This window comes from Manacus candei, unplaced genomic scaffold (genome assembly GCF_025592945.1).
Source record: "Manacus candei isolate 608988 ecotype Guabito, Panama unplaced genomic scaffold, ASM2559294v1 h1tg000013l, whole genome shotgun sequence".
NCBI lineage: Eukaryota > Metazoa > Chordata > Aves > Passeriformes > Pipridae > Manacus > Manacus candei.
This window is the reverse complement of record NW_026138061.1, coordinates 7,526,548-7,550,703: the sequence shown is the minus strand read 5'-3', so window position 1 is coordinate 7,550,703 and position 24,156 is coordinate 7,526,548. Positions and strand designations below refer to the sequence as shown.

The 24,156-nt window shown below is 40.2% G+C and overlaps 1 protein-coding gene across 1 annotated transcript in view; it reads right to left on the bottom strand.

The window, feature by feature from the left end:
- Positions 1–629: 629 nt before the first annotated feature.
- Positions 630–24,156, bottom strand: part of TG (thyroglobulin) — a 147,979-nt gene continuing 124,452 nt past the window's right edge. The window contains exons 44-48 of the mRNA XM_051778582.1: positions 23,519–23,700; positions 18,941–19,048; positions 6,479–6,619; positions 5,524–5,714; positions 630–951 (exon numbers count right to left, since the gene is read on the bottom strand). Coding sequence (XP_051634542.1) covers positions 836–951; positions 5,524–5,714; positions 6,479–6,619; positions 18,941–19,048; positions 23,519–23,700 — 738 coding nt within the window. The 3' untranslated portion in view covers positions 630–835. The remainder of the gene's footprint in view (positions 952–5,523; positions 5,715–6,478; positions 6,620–18,940; positions 19,049–23,518; positions 23,701–24,156) is intronic.

The window sequence follows — 24,156 nt, the reverse complement described above, 5'->3', positions numbered from 1 at the left end:
GTGTGTGTGATAAACTAGCAACTGAGGATTATGCCAAACAATCCCAGCAATGAATTAACAACCTAATCCAAAATACTTTAAGAGCCATTACAGGTATCCTATGATTTTCCCTACACTTCCAAAAGTAGTCTGTATCTCACCTTCTCCTTCCAAAAGATAAATGTTCCAAGAACAAGTTCTAAGTTTTAATTAACATATTCTTTCTGTTATCTCTGCTGTGTGTTCTGCCTTAACCAAATTGTCTTACACATAATTTCACAAGGATCATGACATGAATATAACGTGTGCATGTGCCTGACTTCATGTGAACACACTCGGTGCATACTCTTACTTCTCTTCTTACATTGTTCTCTCTTCCCATTTTGAAGTTTTTTAGTTTTCTCCAGAATGCCAAATCAGGCTCCCACTCCTATGAGCAGCTTGTGATAGGACAAGTAACAATCAAGGACAAGACAGATGTGACATCTAACAAATCTGAGCCTCATCAACCCAGAGACTCCTAAGTGGTTTAATGTATGGCTTTTTCTGGCTGGTGGTACTACAACATGTTGGCATTTGTGTAGTTGCAAGAAATGAAGTCCAAGCATATTTGTTTTGGTTTTGCAGTTTTTATTGATACTTCATTTTTCAAATTACAGTTTCTTTTGACCTTATACAATAGCTGTAGTATTTATTTTGTGCCATATTCATCAATTTTCTTGAAAAACTACCTTATTGAGAAGTCTACTTTACTTGTTCAGAAAGTTAACTAAAGGAAGCAGCTTGTTCATTCAGTGTGAGATGGTTGTGCAGATGTACAACATGTGACAAACCCATCTGATAGCACTGTGATTTCCTATCTGCTGTAAGACACTCTGTCTCCCAGGGGTTGGCTCTCCAGGGAGGAAAGTCCTTCACTGGGAGCTTCACTAGGGCTGTTTTCACCAGATGATTCTCCATCACTTGCACTTCCTGAAAAGACAATATAACTGAGATAAAAAGAGATGTCATATCCTTGATGAAGCAGGTTGTGAGGTACACAGTTGATCAATGACACTTAGAAGACTTTTATGCAACTATAAATGTTCAGGAAGATATTTTTCTCAGTTTGCAGTCCATTTGCAAAATGCTTTAGGGTAACAGCAGATCACCTGATGATATTTAAGAATTGTGCCTCCAGCATGCTTTAAATAATTGCCATTGGAATGTATAATAGTTTGCTCTCCACTCATCCAAGACTTTTTTTTTTTTGTATTATCTCCTGATACTTCCCTACTAGGTAGGAAGTGTGGGGAACATTAATTTTTTGTCTGTCTGGAATATACAAGGCCCCAAGGACCCCACCTCTGATAGGTCTCTTCTTTATTATGTTTTTCCTTCTGTGGTTTTACTCTTCCACCCTATTTCAGTGACACATTTGCCTCAGCACCACCAAACCGTGTCAAGAAAGTGTACTGAGGGTGCTTATTAAATGTCTCCTAGAGAGAGTGCTCTCATAGCTGCACAAATATCCCCCCATACTAAAGGAATCTGTTCTCTAGCTGAGATTTTGAAAAGGAAGGTGTGAATAGAAAGGATAAAAGATTAATTCTAACCACAACATTCCTGATTCGGCTTTGATTCAAGTCTGAACTCTGAATACTGTTGCTTTTTTTGGACTCTTGTGTGGTTACCCTTGGTGTCCCAGAGCTCATGGAAAAGGCTTCAGCTTTGGTACCTGTTTTCTACAGATGGGGTCCAGTCTGGCTAACTTGGACATGTAAAATATGCCCAGATGTCTAAATGTAGGCACAAGAGTTAGGCAGACAAGATTCAACTTTGAGACACTAAAGGTATCTCTTTCTCCCCATTTGCAACATTGCTTACAGAGGCACTTCTTTTAGGAGGACTGGTTCTGTTTAGATACCAGTCAGATGAGTAAGAGATGAAGACTGGATCCAAGTCCACCTGTTTGGGATGCAGTGAGAGGCCCCTTACAAAGGGACTCACTGTTAGGCAGTACAGTCCACCATACTATGCAAGGGGAATTTTAGCATTCAGACATCTGTCTGAATATACATAAACATTCTGGAGCTCCTGTTTTTAACTGAATTGCAAGTTGTTAACACATTCTCTGGAAAAAGCCATTCACAGCTTATTTTTTCCACAATGGCCACTCTTCTTGTTTATCGTTTTGATGTTTCCCATGGAAACCGTCATAATTCAAAATATAAAGCATGTCTTTGAAATGCAACCATGGGAACTCCATTTACTAAATCCAAACCTTTTCAAGCATCAACAGTTTCATAATTCCCCAGGTAGACTGCTCCTCAAAATGCCTACTCTACAAACTGGTCTCAAACAAAAATTCAAGAGATTTATAGTTTATCTGCAATGAAACAAATTCAGACTTCCCTCCATAATTTGTAAAGGCACTGCCAGCAAACACCATGATGAATCAATGCATTTATGACATGAATTTTGTTAAATTATCTCCAATTACATCTACATACATTCCATTTATGTGCCAGGAACAAATTATACATTCCATCAGTAAATATTGTGCTCTGATCACAAAATGAAACACCTACTTCGACTTGGACAGTATTTTACAGAATGGAAAGAAAATTGCAAGTAATAGTTAAGCTAGATAAATATACAACAGTTTCTAGATCCAGCAGTGAATAACTTAAAGACATGTAAGATTCTAAATATGAGAAGATTTTATCCCAGAAACTGCAATTTATGAGTTTAGCATAAACCACAACAAGGAATACCTCGGTTTTCAGTTGGACTGAGATATTGAGCTTTGAGCCTTCAGTTATCCTTAATTTGACATTTCTAAGTCAAGACATTTCACCTGGTTCTATACAAAGGATCAAGAAAGATTTTTGAAAAGCTAGTTTCTGTTATATTTTATGATCACTGGCTTGTCTAGTTCTTCTCCATTTTATTGAAATATGTTGGGGTTTTTTGCTTACAGATCACAGATGACATATGAAGCTGAAAAAAACTGATTTCAAGGAAAAGGTGAGATGGGCAAAACAGAATTCATCACAATAGGTTGAGACTGCATCAGACTACATTCTGTACATCTTTGCACTTACATGTGAAAACTGGATTGTTTCGTTATCAGTACCTCTTGCTGACACACTTGTAACTTCCATCTACTTGGCAGGAGGCCACAGATTGCAATCCATAATAATCCAAGAACACTATCATGGACTTTTATATTTATTGAAAGGTGGGAAAGTGTTAGATCGGACCTCAGAGTACCTGACTGACAGCCTGACAGCACTCCAGGAACAGAGGCTGGAGCACTCAGGTAACAACAGAGGTGCAATGCTTCTGTTCTGAAGGGAGGTAGAGCAAGTAACCTTGGGTGCAAAGGAGACACATCAACATGATGCACAGGGATGCAACTCCTGCAGAATCCAATTTTTGGGAGCTATGCAAGTGATGAACTTGTACTGATGGATTGACACATTTCAGCACAACATCTCAAAAAAAATTGAGGGTCTTCAGCCATCAGCATCCGAATTTTATATTGTCTTTCTAGGGGAACTGATGAACATTATGAATCTTTTTTCCAAGGAGGTGTGCTCAGATTGTTATCAAGAGACCCACAGTATGAATCTCTATAAGATACCATCCCAGGCTGAGGTCTGGAACAGAAATGGGTTTGATGGGATGCCTATTAAAATTGTATGAGAAGTTTCAGTATTCCAAGGCGAGATAAGATTAAAGATGACTATCAGGGCAAGGCAACAAGCCAACACTGCTATGAGATGGAATTTAGCAGAAGTCAGCTGTGTAACTGCATTAGCATGGTTCTGGGGCCAAGCAAACACTGGCTTAAAGAGCCAGCTGGGTGTACTCAGTTCTGCTTGAAGAATAACATGTTGACATGTACTTTTTAAATCTTTTCTTGACAATCTATACTCCATAAATTTCACACTTTATGGCTTGTTTTCAAAAATTTTACTCAACTTCGTGAACTCTTTCTGTGTGTTTTTCTCTCCCTCCCTATTTTTTTGTTTAACATTCCAGTATTTGGCTTTGGCCACTGACAAGGGCAGGATATTGAGTTAGACAGATCATTGGACCAACTCATACACGAATGTTGTGTTCTTATGCCAGTTTGGATGGTTTTAGACCTTCTCTGTGCCAAAACTAATCTGCCCTGGTAGATATTTTTCCACCTTTTGGGGGGATAATCTGTAAATGCTGGGAATAGCCTCTGTCCGTGGTGCTTGGTCAACAGTAATGCTCAGTCTGGCATTACACAGGCATAATGCTGAGAGGTGAAGTCCCAAAAGATCTAGAAGTTATAGCCAGGACTGTTTAAACATCACAATCAAGCTTTGAAAATTAGCAATATCTCAACCACCAGAAAGCCATTGGAGAGATCAAAATACCCCCTCTGAACTTGAAAGATTTTGAGGGACATCAAGAAACTGATGAAAAGGCTTTCTGCAAAATCTTGAGTTCACTTTGGAAGAAAGACCATGAGTGAAGATTGGAGCTGTCTCTTCAACAAGAGAATTGATGCCTTCTGTTTGCATCAGAATCACCAAATTAATGGTTCTGAGACATTACAGTTTTGCCTTACACAAATGTCAGCCTCAGCCCATTTGAAGTCTTCTGTCAGCCACAGATACCCTGGGTAGTTTGGTGTCTTGGAAAGTACATTTTGTTCCCAGAATTGCAATGTCCCCAAAAGCAGAGAGAGCTCGAAGATGAAACCTTAGGACATAAAAAACACTCGCAAACTTGCAGGCCTCCAAGAACAATTCAAAACATCTCTGCCTGCCAAAAAGGGATGGTTTTGTTTGCTTTCCTCGAGGCTATCCAAATTTATTTACAAGATACACAGCCACGAAGTGGACTTTATTTACCAGAATTAATTCAGGACAGGCAGCAGATTGAAATCTCTGTGGAGTTGGTTTTACTGTCCTAAGCAGTAAGAAAAAATTGAAGGACTCTTATAGCTGCATTGAAATTTATGGTGACGAAGGAGAAATACAAGGGGCATAATCAGCATAACTATAAAAAAAAAGTCAGAGAAATTTATCTGTTGTGAAGTCAAAGCATACAGGAACGATAATGACATATAAGTAAAGCCTCAGTTACAACTTTACAGTGGATAGTCATCATTGTGCTCCTCCTAAACCATAGGAATCTCAGCATTCTCATGTTAGGTGTTTCCAGGAGACAAAACAGGCCTGTATACCCAGCCTTCCAATTTAGTCAAAGTCTATATTATAACTGCAAATAGAGAGCAAACTATTAGAAGATATAGCTTTGTTATATCATCACAGCAGGAAGATTTCTCTAGTTCTAACTCCAGAGCAATTAAACTTTATTACTCACTATCTGCTACAAAATAAATTTGTTTACTGTTGCATCCTTTCACTCTCAGGACAGTCTTAACTATATGCCCCAGACAATGAAAAATGTTTAATTTATGAAAAGTGTTTTTCCACAGTGATAGAGCTACATTCAGAGGAAAACATTAAGCAGAGAATTTAGATTTTATTTAATGTCAGAAAATGCTCTTCTCACCTGTGGATGCTTTCAGCCTTCTGATATAATCAGACCAAAAGGAACAGTCTGCTTTTTTCAATCCTTTAAGTGTTGGTAAAGAAACAGTGAACTCCTTGTAGTTATCACCATCATCACTTGACAGATACATAGGCCAGAAGGGCATCACCCCTGACATCCTTCTCGAGAAACTATGAAAGTAGTTTGGATTTCTAAGGGAGCAGGAGAAATGATCATTAGAAAACAATGACATGAACAGTAAAGTGAGACGAAGATTGGGTAGGTCAGGGAAATGTGTATCCAGTCCCTCTGGCCAGCAGGGCTCAAATTCAGTCCACAGTGGTGAATCATCCACGGTAACTTGTTAGTTCCTAAGTTCCTAGTCCTTAGTTCCTAAGGAACAGGTACATAGAATCTGTATAGACACAGGCTTATGAACACCCTCAACAGCCCTCAATCCCAACCCAACCCAAGATACCATAAAAAGCACATGAAGTCACCCTTCCCCCCATTCCCACACTAGTTTTCTAGAGATACTCCTCATTCTCAAGCATGGTCACAGCACAGTAAAGCTGAAGAATATTCACAGACTAGTTAGTAAAGGCTGCACTGTGTCCCCCCTTTTTTGGGGGGGATAAGGGAACTCTTAGGCAAGAGACTTCAGAATGTGGGTCCTAGAACTAAGCTCTAGAAACAACAAGAAGGCCTCTGCAGCCCCTATGTATTTAAGCAGAATTTGCTGCTGGTCAATGGAGACAAAATGTCTATTCCTTCTAGCTAAGAGTCAAACTACAAATCTTTGGTGTCTGCTCTGCTTGAGGACTTTCCAACAGTTTTGACCAAAACCCTCTATAGGCTTACAAGTTGTTAGAAGAAATGGAGGCTGTTTGAGAGAGGGCAGGATCTGGACTGACTACACTCCGTATACTCTTCATCTCGTCCCCAGTCATAGCAATCTTAAATACCACCCACTTACCCAGAGTTTACAAAATTGGAGATATACTGCATAATTTGCAAGGAAAGACCCTTTTCTTCCAGAGTGAATTGTTCTTCATACTTCGGGTAGAATGGCAGACCAAATGCATACTGAACATCCAGCAAGAGCTCCTGACCTGAGCTAAAGTAAATATTTATGGAAAGATAATTAAAACCATCATCTATTTGTTTGGGTAAGAAAGGGATATAATGTAATTCAGAGAATAAAGCAAAATGGTATATAATTAATGACCATTAATTAGAGTGTGGAGAGCTGTGGGACTTTTTCAAATCAAAACATAAAAGAAGAGCAAGCAATAACAGGGAGAATTTGCCACTAGATTAATGCAGGGTCTTTAACATTTGTTACAAGAGCAAATTGTGGAAGGTATCAGGGCACATTTTCTAAATTAAAGAGAAAGTGATAGAGAGAAAGTCACTTGGCTATTCCTTAAATGTCTCTTAAGTTATGGACAGATTTTCACTAAATTCAGAAAGTGGAAGCAAGTGGTGACATGGATTCTGGCAGCCACGATGGAAGGCTAATTATGGTTTATTTCACAGACTTGGAATAAAATCCTGGCCCTTCTTAGCAGCAATTGGATTTTTTCCATTGACTTCACTGTGGCCAGGATTCTAACCCAAATCTTTGGATAAGAAAAGATGTAATAGGAGATGTTTATGAAGATTTTTCTTAGACACAGTTTTAATCTAATTTCTCTGCTGGTTGGGTGGTTTTGACTCATACACTCTGTTCTCCCCTAGTTTTATATGGCAGCCAAGTCAAAACAGCTTGAGATAATCACCTAGATCAGATTTAAGAAAGAACAATTCTTGAATAGTTCCATGTAATAATTAACACATATTATAAGGAATATTTCAACAATTCAGAGACAAGACTGGCCAGGTAAGACCGCAACACTTGCAGGACCTAACAGTAAAGGTCACACACCTCAACACCTTCAAGTGCTGCAGAAAAACAGTGGTCAATTTCTGCTAATAAAATTATAACTAAATTATGCTCAACACACAGCTTTGAACCACATTTCAGAAGGAGACATTTCTTTTGTGGTCCAATTGCATTTTGCATATTCCACATTTAGACAAAGGTCTTATTGACTTGGTTTAGTGCTGCATGAAGGCAGACAGCATCAGGGGACCTGGGAGAAGGAACAGATGTCTGTGAGGCAAGAACAAACAAATCCCAGATCCACTCAGCAAGATTTGATCTGCACTGGCTGCAGTGGCTGTTGTCAAAAGGTGTCACAACTGAAACTATTTTATCTTTGGGCATGAAATGCAGCAGCACTGATATGACCCTGATACTGCCTCCAAAGGAACAAGGAGTGTAGTTCAAACTATTATGGGCAGGTGGGTTGAAAGCAAGATGACTCTTTTACATTTTATAAGTGGTGGCACCAAAATCTCTATTTTGAAAAACAAACACACAGCTCTCTAAATGAAATACATCTTTGGTTGTGTTTTCCTTAGTCTTATCATAATACCTCAGTAATACTTTGCATCTGGAAAGTGAATTATTCACAGATTATTCACCAAAAAAATGTAGAACTGAAACGAGATTAAAGCATATTTTTCTTCCCCAAATGTTTATAGAAGGATTAAGCAAGATCATAGTTTAATAATTTTGCCTTAAAAATAATTTGCTTGGCCCAGTATACAACAGCAATTTCTAGTGTCAGTATTCCAGCAAAGGTATGATATACTTAAAGGAGCAATTTTCTTTTCAATGAAGAGTTGCTTTTGATTAGATTACAGGACATGAAATTAGTTGAGGTGCAATGAAGAGACAAGTGTACCCATTTAGGGAAGGCATAGCAGAGATGAACTTAGCTGTGAAGCTAAAATAAGTGAGCTGGGACTGAGTTTTTCCCCCCAGTGAGACTGTTCTCAGTCCTCATGTTTCTAGAGGTGAAAACTGCTAAGGTCACAGCCCAGACTGAAATTCAGCAGTCTCTTAAATACATAACTTTTTAGGTTTGAAATTATTTGTACAACTCTTTTGGGTTTGATATAAAGATATAAAGTGGTAAAAAAGGCTATAATTTCATGGGCTGCTTTCAATATTTCTCGTTGATGTGAAAGAAAACATGAGGATAAGAAAAAAACCCTAAGGTTAAGAGAGGAAAGAGGCACATAAATAAACGCACAGAACAGCAGGAAAGACAACTGGGAAACATATAGAGGGCAGCTAGATGAGAAATATCAGAGGAATATTTCTGTCTCCTCCCTCAAACTCTGATCATAGAATCACAGAATCAAAGAATGATAGAATGGTTTGGGTTGGAAGGGACCAGAGGGGAGTGCCAAATGGCCAGAAATATCCAAACAAGGACCTTGGAGTCTTGTAGGAGCTCTGAGCGTACTCAAGGTAGCACCAGGTAGAGACAGTGTTTTGACTGGAAGAAAAGTGGAGTGAGAGAAAGAGAGAAGTGACAAATAAACATTTACAGCTTTGCTGTTGTGCACTACCAGCTCTGCAGGGAAGTTTTTATTTCCTGAGCTGCTCCAAACTGCACTCCCAGGATACTGTACAGGTGCTCAATAGCAGCAACTCTGAATGGGGAAACAAAGGTTCCACAACCAGTGCATTTCAGAGCACAATTTGATAAAAGAAAGGATAGCAAGAAATAAGGGCAAAGGGGGTTTTTTAAGTGTTTTTAAGGAATCCAAACTAATAGCAACTAACTTCTGCTATGGAAGTCCCTTTTCAAGGAACAGATCTGTTATTTTACTAACAGTGGTGAATGCAATTATGTGTAAGGATGAAATCTTGGATTTATTGACTACACAGGACTAGTACTTCATGCAAAGGTATCACTTCAGATCTTCCCTGTATAACTTTGCATTTAAAATGTCAATGTTTTTAGAAACAGATTCATAGCTCCTCTTCTTATGTGACAAGACAGACCAGTAAACTGAGCCATGGGGAAGCTAGGATACAGATCCTACCACTTTGTTCACATTAAAATGAGGTCTCTGTGGGGAATTTTCAGTTCACCTCAGAAGGAGGCGCTACTGGAGTTCAGTTATCCAGTTTACAGAAAATCAGATGGCAAAATCTGAAATGATTTAACAGTAGACCCTGAAATATCATTTGCAGGGAATTTTCATTATCCAGTTCCAAGCCATTTAATTGGATAGGTGTAGGTTCTGAGAAATTTTTCCTTGAACCTGAGATGGAGTATCCATTTAAATGTTTCTAATTAAGAAAGACAGAAAGGAATTACTTAGCCATTCAGATACTCCACTGCTCTCTCTGTAGAGCTGTGGCTACTTTCATGTACAAAACAGCTTCGATGGGGAAGAGTAAAAGATGAGTAGATCAGAATTTAGAACAAAAATACCCAGTTAATGGTTAACTTGGTTTAAATTCTTGTTCCAAATCAAAGATAGCATAGATGTAAACCCCCTCATCCAACAGCTGAAGTTAGCATCTTAATCACAAGCTTTTGGAACAGAAAAAACAAACAAACAAACAAACAAAAAAAAACAAAACCAAAAAAAACCCAAAAGAAAACAAAGCAGCAACAACAACAAAAATACCCAAAAAAACCCCAACCGAGCCCCCCAACTCAGAACTCCTCAAAAATTTTGTTTGCAAAATGAAATTGTCGTCACTGGTTATCCATAATCATGGCAGTCAGAATAGAAGAACATGACCTGGCAGACCACCATGCTATTCTGTGCTAGGACTGAATGCACAACTTGAAGTTGGGGCTGCAGGGACCTCACAGTGTGTTCTGTGGTAAATTAGGACATATATCTCATTTTGAACTTTGTCCTTGCTCTAGGTCTGGCTAATTAGTTCATACTGGAAGCTCATCCTGATGATTAATGACTGACTCTGGCCTAATATTTCTCTTTTTTTCCCTTTCCTTTAAAAATAGTCCTTACTTTCCTTTTCAACTAGTTTCAACTAATATCAAACCCTTTTGAGTCATAGCTTCTATTCTTAGTTGTCTTAATGTAGTTTTTGGTTCTTTTTAAAAACTACACACACATGTAGAAGCCAATGTAAATTATCTCAAAATTCAAATGATATCTTATACGATACCAAAATACCAAACTTCCCACTGCTATTCAGTCATTTAAATTTTAAAATAACAAGACAAACATAACAAGCCAGAGTTCAGCCAGAGTTACCAGAGATCGTCTGAGAAATTGAGAAGAAATATTGTACTCAAACTCATGTCAGTCACTGACCCGAGCAGATATTGGCAATTGGTGACAGATTGGGGAGGTAAGAAAACCATTTATCCTTTAATGTAAACCTTTTTGAAAATAACTGCTCATTTTAACAGTTCTGGGAAAGATTTAGTGTTAGAGATGGGATCTCAGCTTTGAGTTCCTAGTCCTGCAATGAAGGCCCTGTTCAGTATCCCATTGGCAAGAGTAGGACTATCATCATAAAAACCAAAAAAATAGCTCTCCACTGTCACTTGGCTTTGGTGAGAACAGGTTATTATTTAAATTCTGATTGAGTTGAGCACCATAGGTGAAACCCAGACTCATAGAGTTGGTGATAAATCTCCTGCTGATTTGAACCAACATAGGATTTCATAAAAACCTTGTCTCCAGAGAAGAGGATATCATTTATATATAATGTGCCACAGCCTTCATGCTCTTGTGGCCCCATTCTGTGTTTATTTTTAACAAATAGATTTTAAATTTTTTTTTGTAAGAATTATTGGAAATATTTAATGTGCTTTTTGCACCCATCTGCATTATCTTCATATTAATACCAGCAGATTTACAAAGTATATTTGCAGATCTAGTATCCCAAACTGTGAACAGGCACCATTTCATCCATGTCATGGGAGAGGAGCAGCTTACCAACACTGCACTTCACCTGAAATGAAGTGTTCATTTTGATGCTAAGCAAAATAATTTTAAAAAATTACATATAGCCACACATCTTGTAAAAGGAAATGGCATGTGATTGCAGGGAGAAAAGAATAATCAAAGGATAGCTGGATATTTATAGAAATTTAATGGGCCAATGTAAGGCCTGGTGTGACCTCTGCAGTTCTAGGGACGCATTTGGCTCATTGCATCTCCTCTCATTACAAACTCCTGCCAGACAAATGGGGTAAAGGATGTGAAAAACAGATGAACATTCTTTTCCTTCTTCTTTTCAGGAAAATCAGGACGTATGGAAAAACTTAACTCCTAAAAGGATTAAATTGCCAGGTTTATCCACATTTGTACCAAAAAAGCCCTATAGAGACATGTGACTTGCAAAAGTATCTTGGAGTTTGCTGTGTCTTTTCCATTTGAATTACTCCCAATACACACAATGTTCCACTTTGCATTATAGCCCTGCCAATTGAAGAAAATAAAACTGAAGTAGCAGATAGTAAATTCAAGAACCTGAAAGCTCACATTAATTGAAAAAAAAATATCACAGATATTAAGGCAGGAAGAAAGCACTTTTATCAACCTGTCAGAACTCCTAAAAATCACAAATTACACAATTCTATCAGGAAATGACTGTATTTAAAATCTAGAAATAGGTATGTTGACACTTGAGTGCACTTTGGGGAGACAGAAATTTAAGCATTTGTTCATTATGGCTATTCCTGAGCTGAATGAATGGATGAATTTCCTGAAAAAGATGATGTGTCCATTGGAAGATCCTAGAGTCCCAAAGAATACATGGGGCTCTACAGATTACATATGGGAACAGCCTGTCCCAGTGCAGCACATGCAGTTCCAAAAATTGTTTTGTACTTTTCTGAATCTTTTAGCTGAATTTTTGTTTCATTTAAAGTTGATTTATGCCTTTTCTGAGCTTGGTACTTTGTCTTTGCATATTTATGACTAGTTTCCAAGATCTGAATGATAAAGGCCTCTAAACCACTTCATGGGAAAAAAGGCCATATTGTTCTGACCTCAGTCCTTTAGAAACAAAGAAACTGTCTAAAGACTTGAGAACAGTGTGATGTGGTTGTATCAGTGGGATAGCATTTTCACAGCTGTAGCTGGACATAGTGCAATGGACAAGAGGAATGAAAGGCACTTTCAATAAGAAGAGCAAAGCAACAGCTTTTAGGAGATGATTGGGAGTAGAGCTTTATAGAGCACAACAAGCTGTTGTTGCAGCAAGTGGATGTATCTGCCTAAGGCAACTGAGGTGCTTGCCCAGCTGTGTAGGCAATGTGCATCTTGTGCTTGTCACCACCTCAGTGCTAATTTATTTGCCCTCTGTGTTTACACGAGTTCCTTTGAAGGCCAGAGATATAAAGACATAAATTTCTGTCTGCCTGCACAGCACCCAATTCACAATGTGGACACCAACCTATGGGGTGTTGGTACCCATGGACTAACAGCTACAGTCAGGAGGAGAGCATGAAGTGGACAGGTGGTGGATGGATTAAAGGGCAGGGATATAATTGTTATGAAATCAAAAGAGTAGAAAAATCTCCTTTAATTAAAGGGATATAAAGAATAGCCAGAATTACCACAGCATACAGAATAAACAGAAACCAAAAATACTTTACAGAGTTGAATGGGTTTATACACAAACATTTTTGGTTTTTGTTTTTTTTTTTTTTTAATCAGTCAAGAGTTCCTGCCTTCAGTTAAAGGAATTGTAAGAAGCGTTACCAAAATCCAGCCAACTATGTGAGCATTGGCATGGAGCAGCCTTTCAACAGCTCACATCAACATACACAAAAGTGCACAGACAGGAGGTAAAGACAGCCCCAAATAAAATTACACAGACAGCAGATCATTTATTTGTCCCATACTCAACAATTAAGAAATTTGCGACAATTTTTTATGGTCATGTTAATGACTATAAGATAGAGATTCTTAGTCCTCAGTTCAGACTGTTACAATAATGATGCTTTGCCACCCTGCTGCAGTTGATGATCTGTCCCTCTCAGTTGGCAGAGCACTGATTTTTATGCACCATCTTTAAGACAGAACATTTGGCACCACAGTGTGAATTGGAAACTGTGCTGGTATAGCAGGCAGTACTCCTTCATATAATATGCAAAAATCACCCAGAAATCTCTTGAAGGGTTAACAAGACAAATCTTTTTATAGTTAATAATATTATCCTTGTCAAAACATACTTCTGCTATCACACATTTCTTCACTGTAACTAAAGCTATACCCCAGCCCTCCCCACTAATCCCAGGCAGTGCTGAGCAGCCACATTCCTCCTGCATTGTTTAGAATAAATGTTTACTCCAAGGTCTAAGTGTTCTCAGAAAGAGAGTGAGAAAATGGCAGCTGGGTTATGTATATATTTTTACCACAGATTATTAATGTGGGAGTTGGCTCCTTATTCAAATGGGAACTGAAGACTAAAGCAGACATGGTGTCATGCCAAGCTTGGGAGAATGCTACCACGTGGAAGGAGATATTATTCTGCTCTCTGCAAGATCCATTCATCTATACAAAAACTGTCAGTTCATGGTTTTATGTGATTTTCCACATATGTCATAGACATCAGTTTAGAGCGGGCTCTTTAACCCTACCCCTGTACCTATGCATGCTTGAATGTGTGTATATGTATACATTTTAGAAACATCCAGTTGCAAGACAAACTTTGGCTAATTGACTTTTACTGGTAAAAAATCCTCCCTGTTTAATAACTTTTTGTCTACTTCGCATCGTTGCATTGGGTCTGTCTTTACTGGCTGACTTCTCCCTCCCTCTCGTTTATCTTGCTGTGAGTTATTAAGGGACTGCTCCTTGTGAAACAAAAGGAAATACCAGTACTTTTTCATCCCTGCATTTTAACTCTGTTCTGTTACACATTTTGGAAGACACACATAAAGTAGAAGAGAGGTGACAAAGTAGAAATTGAAGATTATGTTGCTATATGGTGTCTTAATTAGTGAACAGTTATTTCCCCAGCCAGAATATTTTACCTAAGAGTAAATAGTCTTCCAGTGTTGCAGTTATCTGAATATTATTTTAATGTACTCTTTCCAATATCCCTGTGGGGTAGCTATTAGAAGTTATTATGGAAAATATTTAATTATATTATCATCTTCCTTATGATATAGATAGCAAATACAAAGAGGGAGAGGTCCATACCCTGTGTAAAATGGCTTCTTAGGAACAATTTAGATCCAAAGGCAAAAAGCCTCATTATTTTATCTTTTATGTTACCCTATGGACATAATACTATAAAAATTCTCATTTTCACAAGTGGAAGTCTGTATCTCAGCAAATCCAGATGCAGTCCAGTATCAAAATGGCTGAGTAATCATTTTTCTCTCAAAAGCCTATGAGTGATCAGGAATATCTAACAACGTGTTCCTCCAGCTACAATGCACTGAGGGGATCTGATCCAGTATGTGTACTCAAAGAATATCCTACACATGGCTACCATGTGTAAATCACACTTTAGTTATTGCATTAATTAACACAAAGAAATGGCTATAACAGGGTTCTTCTAGGGAAGGTTATGGAGTAGATCATCCTAAGTGCAATCACACAGCACCTACAGGATGGACAAGGGGTCAGACCCAAGCAGCATGGGTTTAGGAAGGGCAGGTCCTGTCTGACCAACCTGATCTCCTTTTATGACCAGGTGACTCGCCTGGTGGATGAGGGGAAGGCTGTGGATGTGTCTACCTGGACTTCAGCAAAGCCTTTGCCACACTCCTGGAAAAGCTGGCAGCCCATGGTTTGGAGCTGTGGAGCACAGAGCCCATTCTGTGCTGGGTTAGGAACTGGCTGGAGCGCCGGGCCCAGAAAGTGGTAGTGAACGGGGCTGCATCCAGTTGGTAGTCAGTCACTAGTGGTGTCCCCGAGGGATCAGTGTTGGGCCCAGTCCTGTTTAATATCTTTATTGATGATTTAGATGAGAGGATTGAGTCCACCATTAGCTAATTTACAGATGACACTAAGTTGAGCGGGAGTGTTGATCAGCTGGAAGGCAGGAGGGCTCTGCAGAGGGACCTGGACAGGCTGGAGAGTTGGGCTGATTCCAACAGGATGAGGTTCAACAAGGCCATGTGCCGGGTCCTGCTCTTTGGCCACAACAACCCCCTGCAGTGCTACAGGCTGGGGACAGAGTGGCTGGAGAGCAGCCAGGCAGAAAGGGACCTGGGAGTTTGGATTGACAGGAAGCTGAACATGAGCCAGCAGTGTGCCCAGGTGGCCAAGAAGGCCAATGGCATCCTGGCCTGGATCAGGAACAGTGTGGCCAACAGGACCAGGGAAGTGATTCTTCCCCTGTGGCCTCACCCTTCAGCGCTGGTGAGGCCACACCTGGAGTACTGTGTCCAGTTCTGGGCCCCTCAGTTCAGGAAGGATATTGAGGTGCTGGAGCAGGTCCAGAGAAGAGCAATGAGGCTGGTGAAGGGACTGGAGCACAAGTCCTATGAGGAGAGGCTGAGGGAGCTGGAGTTGTTTAGTCTGGAGAAAAAGAGTCTCAGGGGAGACCTCATCACTCTCCACAACTCCCTGACAGGAGGTTGTAGCCAGGTGGGGGTTGGTCTCTTCTCCCAGGCAACCAGCAGTAGGACAAGACATCATGGTCTTAAGCTGTGCCAGGGGAGGTTTAGGTTGGATATTAAGAAGAAATCTTTTACAGAGAGAGTAATCAAACATTGGAATGGACTGCCTAGGGAGGTGGTGGATTCACCATCCCCGGAGGTTTTTAAGATGAGACTGGATGTGGCACTTAGTGCCATAGTCTGGTAACCACGGCGGTGTTGGATCAAGGGTTGGCCTTGATGATCTCAGAGGTCTTTTCCAACCCGGTTTATTCTATGATTCATGATTCTATGATTCTAGTCAGGAATTTAATAGAGTGTTTGCAAGGTCCCAGATTCAATTCTCACTTCTGCTGAGCATGTTCAAAGCCACACATCCTGCCTTCCAGCCTAAGCTGTAGCTTACTTGGCAGAGTATCTGCCTCTTCTCCTCTTCCTAAGAGTTACAATTTTCAAAGAAAAACTTGACAACTGTCAGGACTCATTATGTCAGTGGTTAGAGAAGTCCTCTGCGAGGTGGTGACGTGGTGGCCAGATCTTTCCCCAAGTTTAGTTTATATATTATACTTGAAGGCTGTTTCACGTACATCATTAGTTTTATTCTGGTAGGACAAATCACCAATAATATTCCCAAACACTCTGTTTTGTTGATTTCAGATTACTGATGGTTTATCAATTTTTAGGAGTTAAGGCCACTCTCACATGTGAAGCTTCTTCCCTTGACAGCATCATACCATGGTCATGCAGTGAGGCTGCTGGACAGCCTGCAATGCACCTATACTATATGGAGGGGGGTATGCTATAGGGAGGGTGAGGAAGAGAGATGACATGGCCAAACTAGGATGAAGAATAAAGAAAGATTCAGTTAGGAATGCATGACAACAATATTTACACAAAATACTCTCTGAGTATTCAGCAGAGGACCTAGTTGGAGTCCCTTGGGAAAACAAGAGCATCACTTCATAAATAGCCACATAGTAGCATCAAATGAGATCATTTCATACACAGACAAGCTGAATTCTGCAACTTCTACTTAAGTGCTTGCTTTGCCACCCAAATAGTATTTATTTTAATGGTACTTAAGAATAAATAAAGACGAAAGGAGCAACGGTGCCCCACAGCATATTAATTTGGGCCATTTCTCCTTGCAAGTGGCTTAACTTAAGGCACTTGAGCCTCTGCCTCATGTTCCCACAAGTTTCGGACAGCAAGTTGGCTTTGTTCTTTTAAAGAACAAAGCAAACTAAATGCAAACTAACAAGTCGCACTAAAGTTTAAAAGTAATTAGTTTAGGAGACCAGTGTCAACATAAATGATATTAAAATGTCTAGCCAAGTGCTATGTAAACTACTGCAGCACTGGAGAGTGTGAGGACATCTAAATAACATGGGCACAAGAGAAATCTTAAATAGGTGTAGATAGAAAAGAAAATTCTCATCCATTCAAAATCACTGCCTCAAAGCCAGTAAGTCTAAGTTGTATAAGTACTATTTCATCTATTTTCAAATAAGGTCTAATAGTAGATGACTGGGTCACTATCATTCTCCGAAGCAAGAGAAAAATTGCTAGCTCACTTCAGAACATATCTTTTCCTTTTGAGCAGCTGAATTTTTGGCATACCACAGCTCAGCCCTGTTTGGAGCCTTGTAAAAGTCATTTCTTTGAGCCTATCAGTAGCCAAACGGAGCACTGCGAACATTCTCGCTGGAGCTGCCAGCGAAACAACGGCTCCCCGAGGATTAACTTCTTCTCAGAAAGAAAGCGAGCTTGTGTTACCACAGCATAATGGCCTTCATCTGTAACCTAGATCTGAGCTGGTTTCTTTCAAATGCCTTCTCACTGTGCTATCAGGAAAGCCACTCAATGTTCAGCAAACTTCACAGGATCAAATGGTGCCATTGGGAACCTGCTGTCCTTTCCCTGAGCCCTTTTGGAGAAAGCCTGAGAAAAAGGAAAGGGTCTCAAATATCTTTCCTGGAGAGAGAGGTATGGGGCAGTACAGGGAGCAGGGAACAAGCACATCTTTCTCCTCAGGAAACAGTATGATAAACATCCCTTTGTGCTTTGCTGCCCTGACATGTGGATCCAGGGGACAGGAGGGGCAACGCTCACTGCAGTTTCTGGTCACTCAGCCTTTGACAGCAAGGGGGCAGGAGCAACTGTGGTGTGTCATATGGCAGCCCAAAGTGCTGACCACTGCCTGCAAACATCCGTGTCTCCTCCTGTCTGAGGCTGGGTCTAAAATAAAACCAGGGAAGGTGACCTTAAAGGCCTCTGCCTTCCAGCTTGTTCTGTACCCAAGGGAACAAGGTATTTGCATCTCCCATGGGCATATAGGCCTTTCTGTCTAAAATACAATACAGTTTGTCCTGCTGAACATTTTTCAGGTAAGCTTCTAACATGAAGGATGACACAGAGCCTGAATCTGTAAATGCTTGTGTGAAAAAAAAAATATTTTTTGCTACCATGAGACAATCTGCTGGCAGATCACCAGTCACAGTAATGGAGCAGGAAGGAATAAATCTCAGAACTCATCCACACTGAAGGCCAGTCACTGTAACTGGGGTACAACTGCTCTGACCTCTAAAGGGGGCAGTGTTAAATAAATGTTGAGTCCTTAGAAAACATTACCCCATTTATTTTGAGAGCTGTGAACTCCTGATGACTTAGACCACATTCTGGTTCTTTGTGGGAGATTTATCAGATGTATGGTAGGAATCTGAAAGACTGTCTGGAACAGGCAAGGAAAGTTGGAAAGGGGAAACTTAATTTGGACATCTAATGATAAGTGCTCCAGTTCAGAAAAACATTCCTCCATAGTCGGAGAAGTAAACTATCAGAGACCAAACCCCCCTTTGCTGATCTGAACTGTTTATTTGAGGTACCTACATCTATTCATTTACTCCACAGCATGCCCAAGCAGTCAGCCCTGGTTTTACAAATTCTACATCCAAGAAAGATAATAAAATATATCTCCTTACCTGCTCTGTGAGGAGCTCTCAGGTACATGGTACATGAAGACGTTTCCTCGAGAGGCAGCAGCCCAGTAACTGGCCATGTTTATGATGGGACATGTGATAAACTGGTCACTGATAAAAAAGGAGGAGCAGGGAACAGACACAGTCATGTAATGGACAAAAAGAAAGAACCCCCACAACCAACAGACCACTCTCTATCTTGATAATTTTCTTTAAATATTCCAAAACAGCTCATATCTCTGCCTTCAAATCCACTGAAGTAAACCACATTTACCACCTACGAGTGCAGTATCACTTAGAATTCACTAAAATTGCTGTTTTATGGAGTGTTGAACAACAGTGATGATAGTAAATAAGCCAGATCTGACACCAAGGACTATCCGGGCCAAAAAAACAATCCCATTTTATTCTAGTTTATGGGGGCCCTTGCTTATAATAGAATAAAGCTCCTTCTGGCACCACTAGGTTGCAATGACATCTAATAAAAGTTTTTATATATTTCCTGGATTAAGGGCCAAAAATATAATTTCTGAATTTGGATCTGTGTGATTTCTTTGGGTAAAGCTTCCACTGCTGGAAGAGGCAAGAGACCACTTTTGAAGATAACCTGCAGGGTTCATCAATACGGAATATCTGGTGCAATACATTTGGGAGACAAAGGTTAACCAATAAGAGTGCAATGAGATAGCTAAATGATCAGTTTAACACCAGGTAACGTAATGCAAAAGGTATGAGTGAAGCAACTGTATCCAAACCTTCCTACTTTCCACTGCCCCAAGAAGGGGGGCTGTAACATGGGGTCAGCAGTAGCTGGAAGAAGCACAAGTTGTTCAAGGGGGGCAGGTAGAAAACAGGACATCTTACTGCAAACACCTTACTTGTTATGATTCCTCAAGGCAATACTATATATACACATATCATTCTCACTCTTCACGTGCCCAAAGACTCAGCACATTCTTTGGGCATTTATATACCCTTACCTACATAAGTGCACACAAACATATCTGCTGAGGAAGTGGGAGGTTTCAATTCTCAGTTTAGTGAATCTGAAACAGTAGCTTCTCCTTCAGACTTGGTAGGTAAAAAAAACAAAAAAATAAATGACTGGTGCAAGAAAGAACAGTGTCAGAGAAGCATGAAAACACATTGCTATATTTAACTGGTATGGTTATGAAAGGCACTGTTTGGGTATCTATCTTGGTTCAGCAGAGTTTATTTTAAGCCCATCTGTGAGACCACAAGCTATGGGTTGACTGACCACAGTGCTCTTTGACAGTTATGGTTGACAACACCCATATGAAATGAAAATTACCGATCTTCACATGCCTACCAGCACGGGGTTTTAGAAGAGCAGATGGTCTTTGAAAACTAGGGAGTCTGGGAGAGCATTAGCTCTCGAGAAATGCTTTGAGATACATTTCACCATTTAAAACTGATTCTCAGTTGCTGCTATGGGGGAAAAAATAGTCAGCTATTCTGGGGAAGTAAAAAAAGTTAAATACATAGTAACCACAAAAATGAAAAAGCTGTTTCTTATAGGCATGGAATATGTTTAAAAAAAAAAAAGGAAAAAAGAAAAAGAAAATGAAACTAATTTTATACTTAGGAAAAAAAATACAAGAATTCAGTGGAAATATTTTAAAACTATGAAATATGCACAATGTATGTAGTTTATAACAACCACTTATGTTGCTCTATCACACTTTGTAATTCCTGTTAAAACTTAAGCTGTCAATCATAACTTCCTGAACTAGAACTTTTCTAAGCTTACACACCTATGCTGGTAGTAAGGTTTTTGTCAAAAAGAAACAAAACTAAGAGAAAAGAACCCCAAAACCAAAACCAACTAACCAAATATCAAAAAATCTGAACAATCCCCTCTTTTCTTCACCATTTATATGATACTGATGTAGGTGACTGTCATTCTGCACCTGCTGTCTCCCTTTCCCTTCTGCTGTAGCTGGAGTACATTCCAAAGTGTTTAAAGTAAAGATTATCATCAGATGCTCTTACTACTCATCCTTCTTCTTGCTCAAGAATGAGCCATCCACTTCTTTACTTAGCCAAGGCATTTGCCTCATATCATAAAGGAGTAGGGAATCCCTATGCCCAGGAGGTTGTCACAGGCGCTTGCAAGGAACTGTTGGTGTATAACATTCCTGCTGGAAGTGAGCTCTGTGCCAGCCCTTGTAGCTTTGCAAAAGTCAATGTTTGCACCACGCTGAGCCCTGGGCTATATGTGGATGATCAAATGTGGCAGCCCTGTGTTATAACAGCTCCTGACAGAGCTATGAGGGGAGATCCCATCACAGTCTACAATTTCCTTGTGAGAGGAAGAGGAGGGGCAGACACTGATCTCTTCTTTGTGATTACCACTGACAGAACCAAAGGGAATGGCCTGAAGTTGTGTCAGGGGAGGTTTAGGTTAGACATTAGAAAAAAGTTATTCACCCAGAGGGTGGTTGGCACTGGAACAGGCTCCACAGAGAATTGGTCACAGCACCAAGCCTGACAGAGTTCAAGAAGCATTTGGACAATACTCTCAGCCACATGGTGTGACTCTCGGTGATGGTCCTGTGCAGGGCCAGGAGTTGGACTCAATGATTCCTGTGTCTCTTCCAACTCAGTATATCTGTGATTCTGTATCTCTAGATAAGAAGGGTTAAAATTTATGTCCTTCAGTGGTTTATTATGGCTTAAAACCTTACTGATCTGACTAAAGAATTATAATCCCATGGCTAACAGCGGTGATGGAAGGAGACTGAAGACGAGTTCTGGTTTTAATGCCCATGAACTATAGTGCTTCCACAGGTACTGCAGGCAGTGTCTCCAGATGTCACAGTGATGGGTGGCCTGTCCCTGGGACAGGCTACAAGGGAGGACAAATGTGTCATGGTGCGAGAGTTGACAAATGGTACAAAGCTCAACCCACAGCCTTCTGGCTTGTTTACTCAAAGCACTGGCACACCTGGACCACCCAGAAACTACTGTCCACTTTCTTGGAGCAGATGTTTCCATGCAAATCTTGGCTCCTGTTCATCTCCTGCTCCCTAAGGCTGCCCTGGAGCGATGTTCTGCAGCTCCGATGGAAGAATAAAAGGAAAACCCTGTTTCTGAGGTGTTGTGGAGAGGGTCACAGTGGGACAGAAAACACTGAGACTGCAGATACCAGGAGCTTGTAGCTATTATGCCTCAGTTAAGAACAGAGGTGAAACATCTTGGACTGGCATGTTAGGACTCAAGCCACCAGTTTATAAACCACATCACATTAGAAATGTGAAGAGTTTTCATAATGCATCTGCTCATGAAGTAGAGACAGGAATAGGGAAAGAGTTCTTGATTAATTTTTGGAAAATCTGTTCCACTTAAACATTCAGTCCCTTAGTTTGCACAGAGGCAGAAAACAGGAAATTTCTCCTCAGTTTGCCTTCTTTTAGAAAAACTGAAACACGCCCCACCCCTCAGTTTAAGATCTGTAACTGGCTAAAGCAAACTGGTTGCCTGTGGGGGAGACAGCAAACTCCAGTCTTCTCTGCAGACAAAACCAGTATGTGACCCAAGCTAAAGACATCCACCAGGCTCTGTGGCCAACCATAGGTGTCATGACTGCTGTGGAGTCCTAGTTCAACTGGGCAATGAACCCTTCCAACTGACTGTTATCCAGAACTGCTTGACCCTGATGCCAGGGTTTGACCCTGATACCCAGTTAGGGTTGAAGTTATGCATACATACAAGGTGGTGTGAACGTGGCCCACTGTTCATCTTCCACCTCCCAGTGGTCCATAAAATGTTTCAGTGCAAAGTATAGGAGTGTATATATTGGAAGTAAGTTGCTCATGACTCTGCTGACATGTATGAGGTGCTAGAGTGTGTCCAGAGAAGGGCAACAGAGCTGGTGAAGGGTCTGGAGCACAAGTCTGAAGAGGAGCAGCCAAGGGAGCTGCGGGTGCTTATCCTGGAGAAAAAGAGGCTCAGAGGCAACCTTATTGCTCCCTACAATTGCCTGAAAGGAGGCTGTAGTAAGGTGAGGGTTGGTTTCTTCTCCCAAGTAACACTCGAGAGGAAATGGCATCAAGTCGTGCCTGACATTGTGAAGAAATATATTTTGCAGGTTTCATAATAAAGAAAATAATGTAATTGCTGAAATCCAAGTTTTCAAACTTGACCACTGAGGAAAAGTATCTAACTGTATAATTAGGTGACTGTTTGGGAATAAAAGCCAGTCTATTAGTTCTTCTACTGTCACAGGGATGAGAGGACTCAAGAAATAGTTGATGCAGAGTATGCAAACAACCCAGTCATCTTTGATGTGAAAGAGTACACAAATAAGCATTAGTAGTCTGAATCCAATATACAGTTCTTGAAAGACGTGTCAAACTTTTAACAAGGTACAAAATCAGTTCTATTTCCATTTACCAATGACATTGGAAACCTCACAGAATATGAAATCATATTGCCCATTTTTTGTTCATTTGCATAAGAATTTCTCAAGTTTTTCAGAATATAAATGCACACTGTAGATAAGCAAAATAAACCTTGTTCAACTCCAATCACACAGTTGTAATAGGATGACTTTCTTACCGGGTAGCATTTTCCAAAGCCCTGGAAAAGGATGAATAATCATCAGTTGAATGTTCAAGGGAGTAATACCATGTAGCTGCATCTTCAATGAACAAGTTGGACTCTTCTCCTCCTAGAGAATTTTGCAGAGCCTGATAAAAGGCTGTTTTGCTGTTGGCTCTTCCTTGACTTTCTTCAAATTTCTGAGAACAAAATGCATACATGGAATTTAGAAACAAAAACAAAAGATTCATTTTTTGGTGAAACAATATAGGCTCAGATCTCCCTCTGCTGGAACAAGTCCTCTATGCTGTGATCCCTGATTCCTAGGGGATTAAGTAGGGGACAGTCCTACTTTCGTTTTCCCAAAACTGTCACCGACCAGAAGCATTGGCTTCTTCTAAGTATAGTATAGGACAAAAACCTTGATCTAGTAATTCCAAATCATAGGTACCACGCTGAGCAGATGGAGCTCTAATAGTTCAGAAATTCTGCTGGCTCTCACAGAAGTAGTTCCCAGGGATAGCTCTCTACTGTGTGTCCAATTCTGTCTTTCTGATGAATTCCCTGAGAGAAAACTAGAGGGGAGAGAGGGAGATTTTCCTGCTTCCCTTTGAAAATTCCAGAAAGAAAACATGTTGTATAACCATTTCATGGCT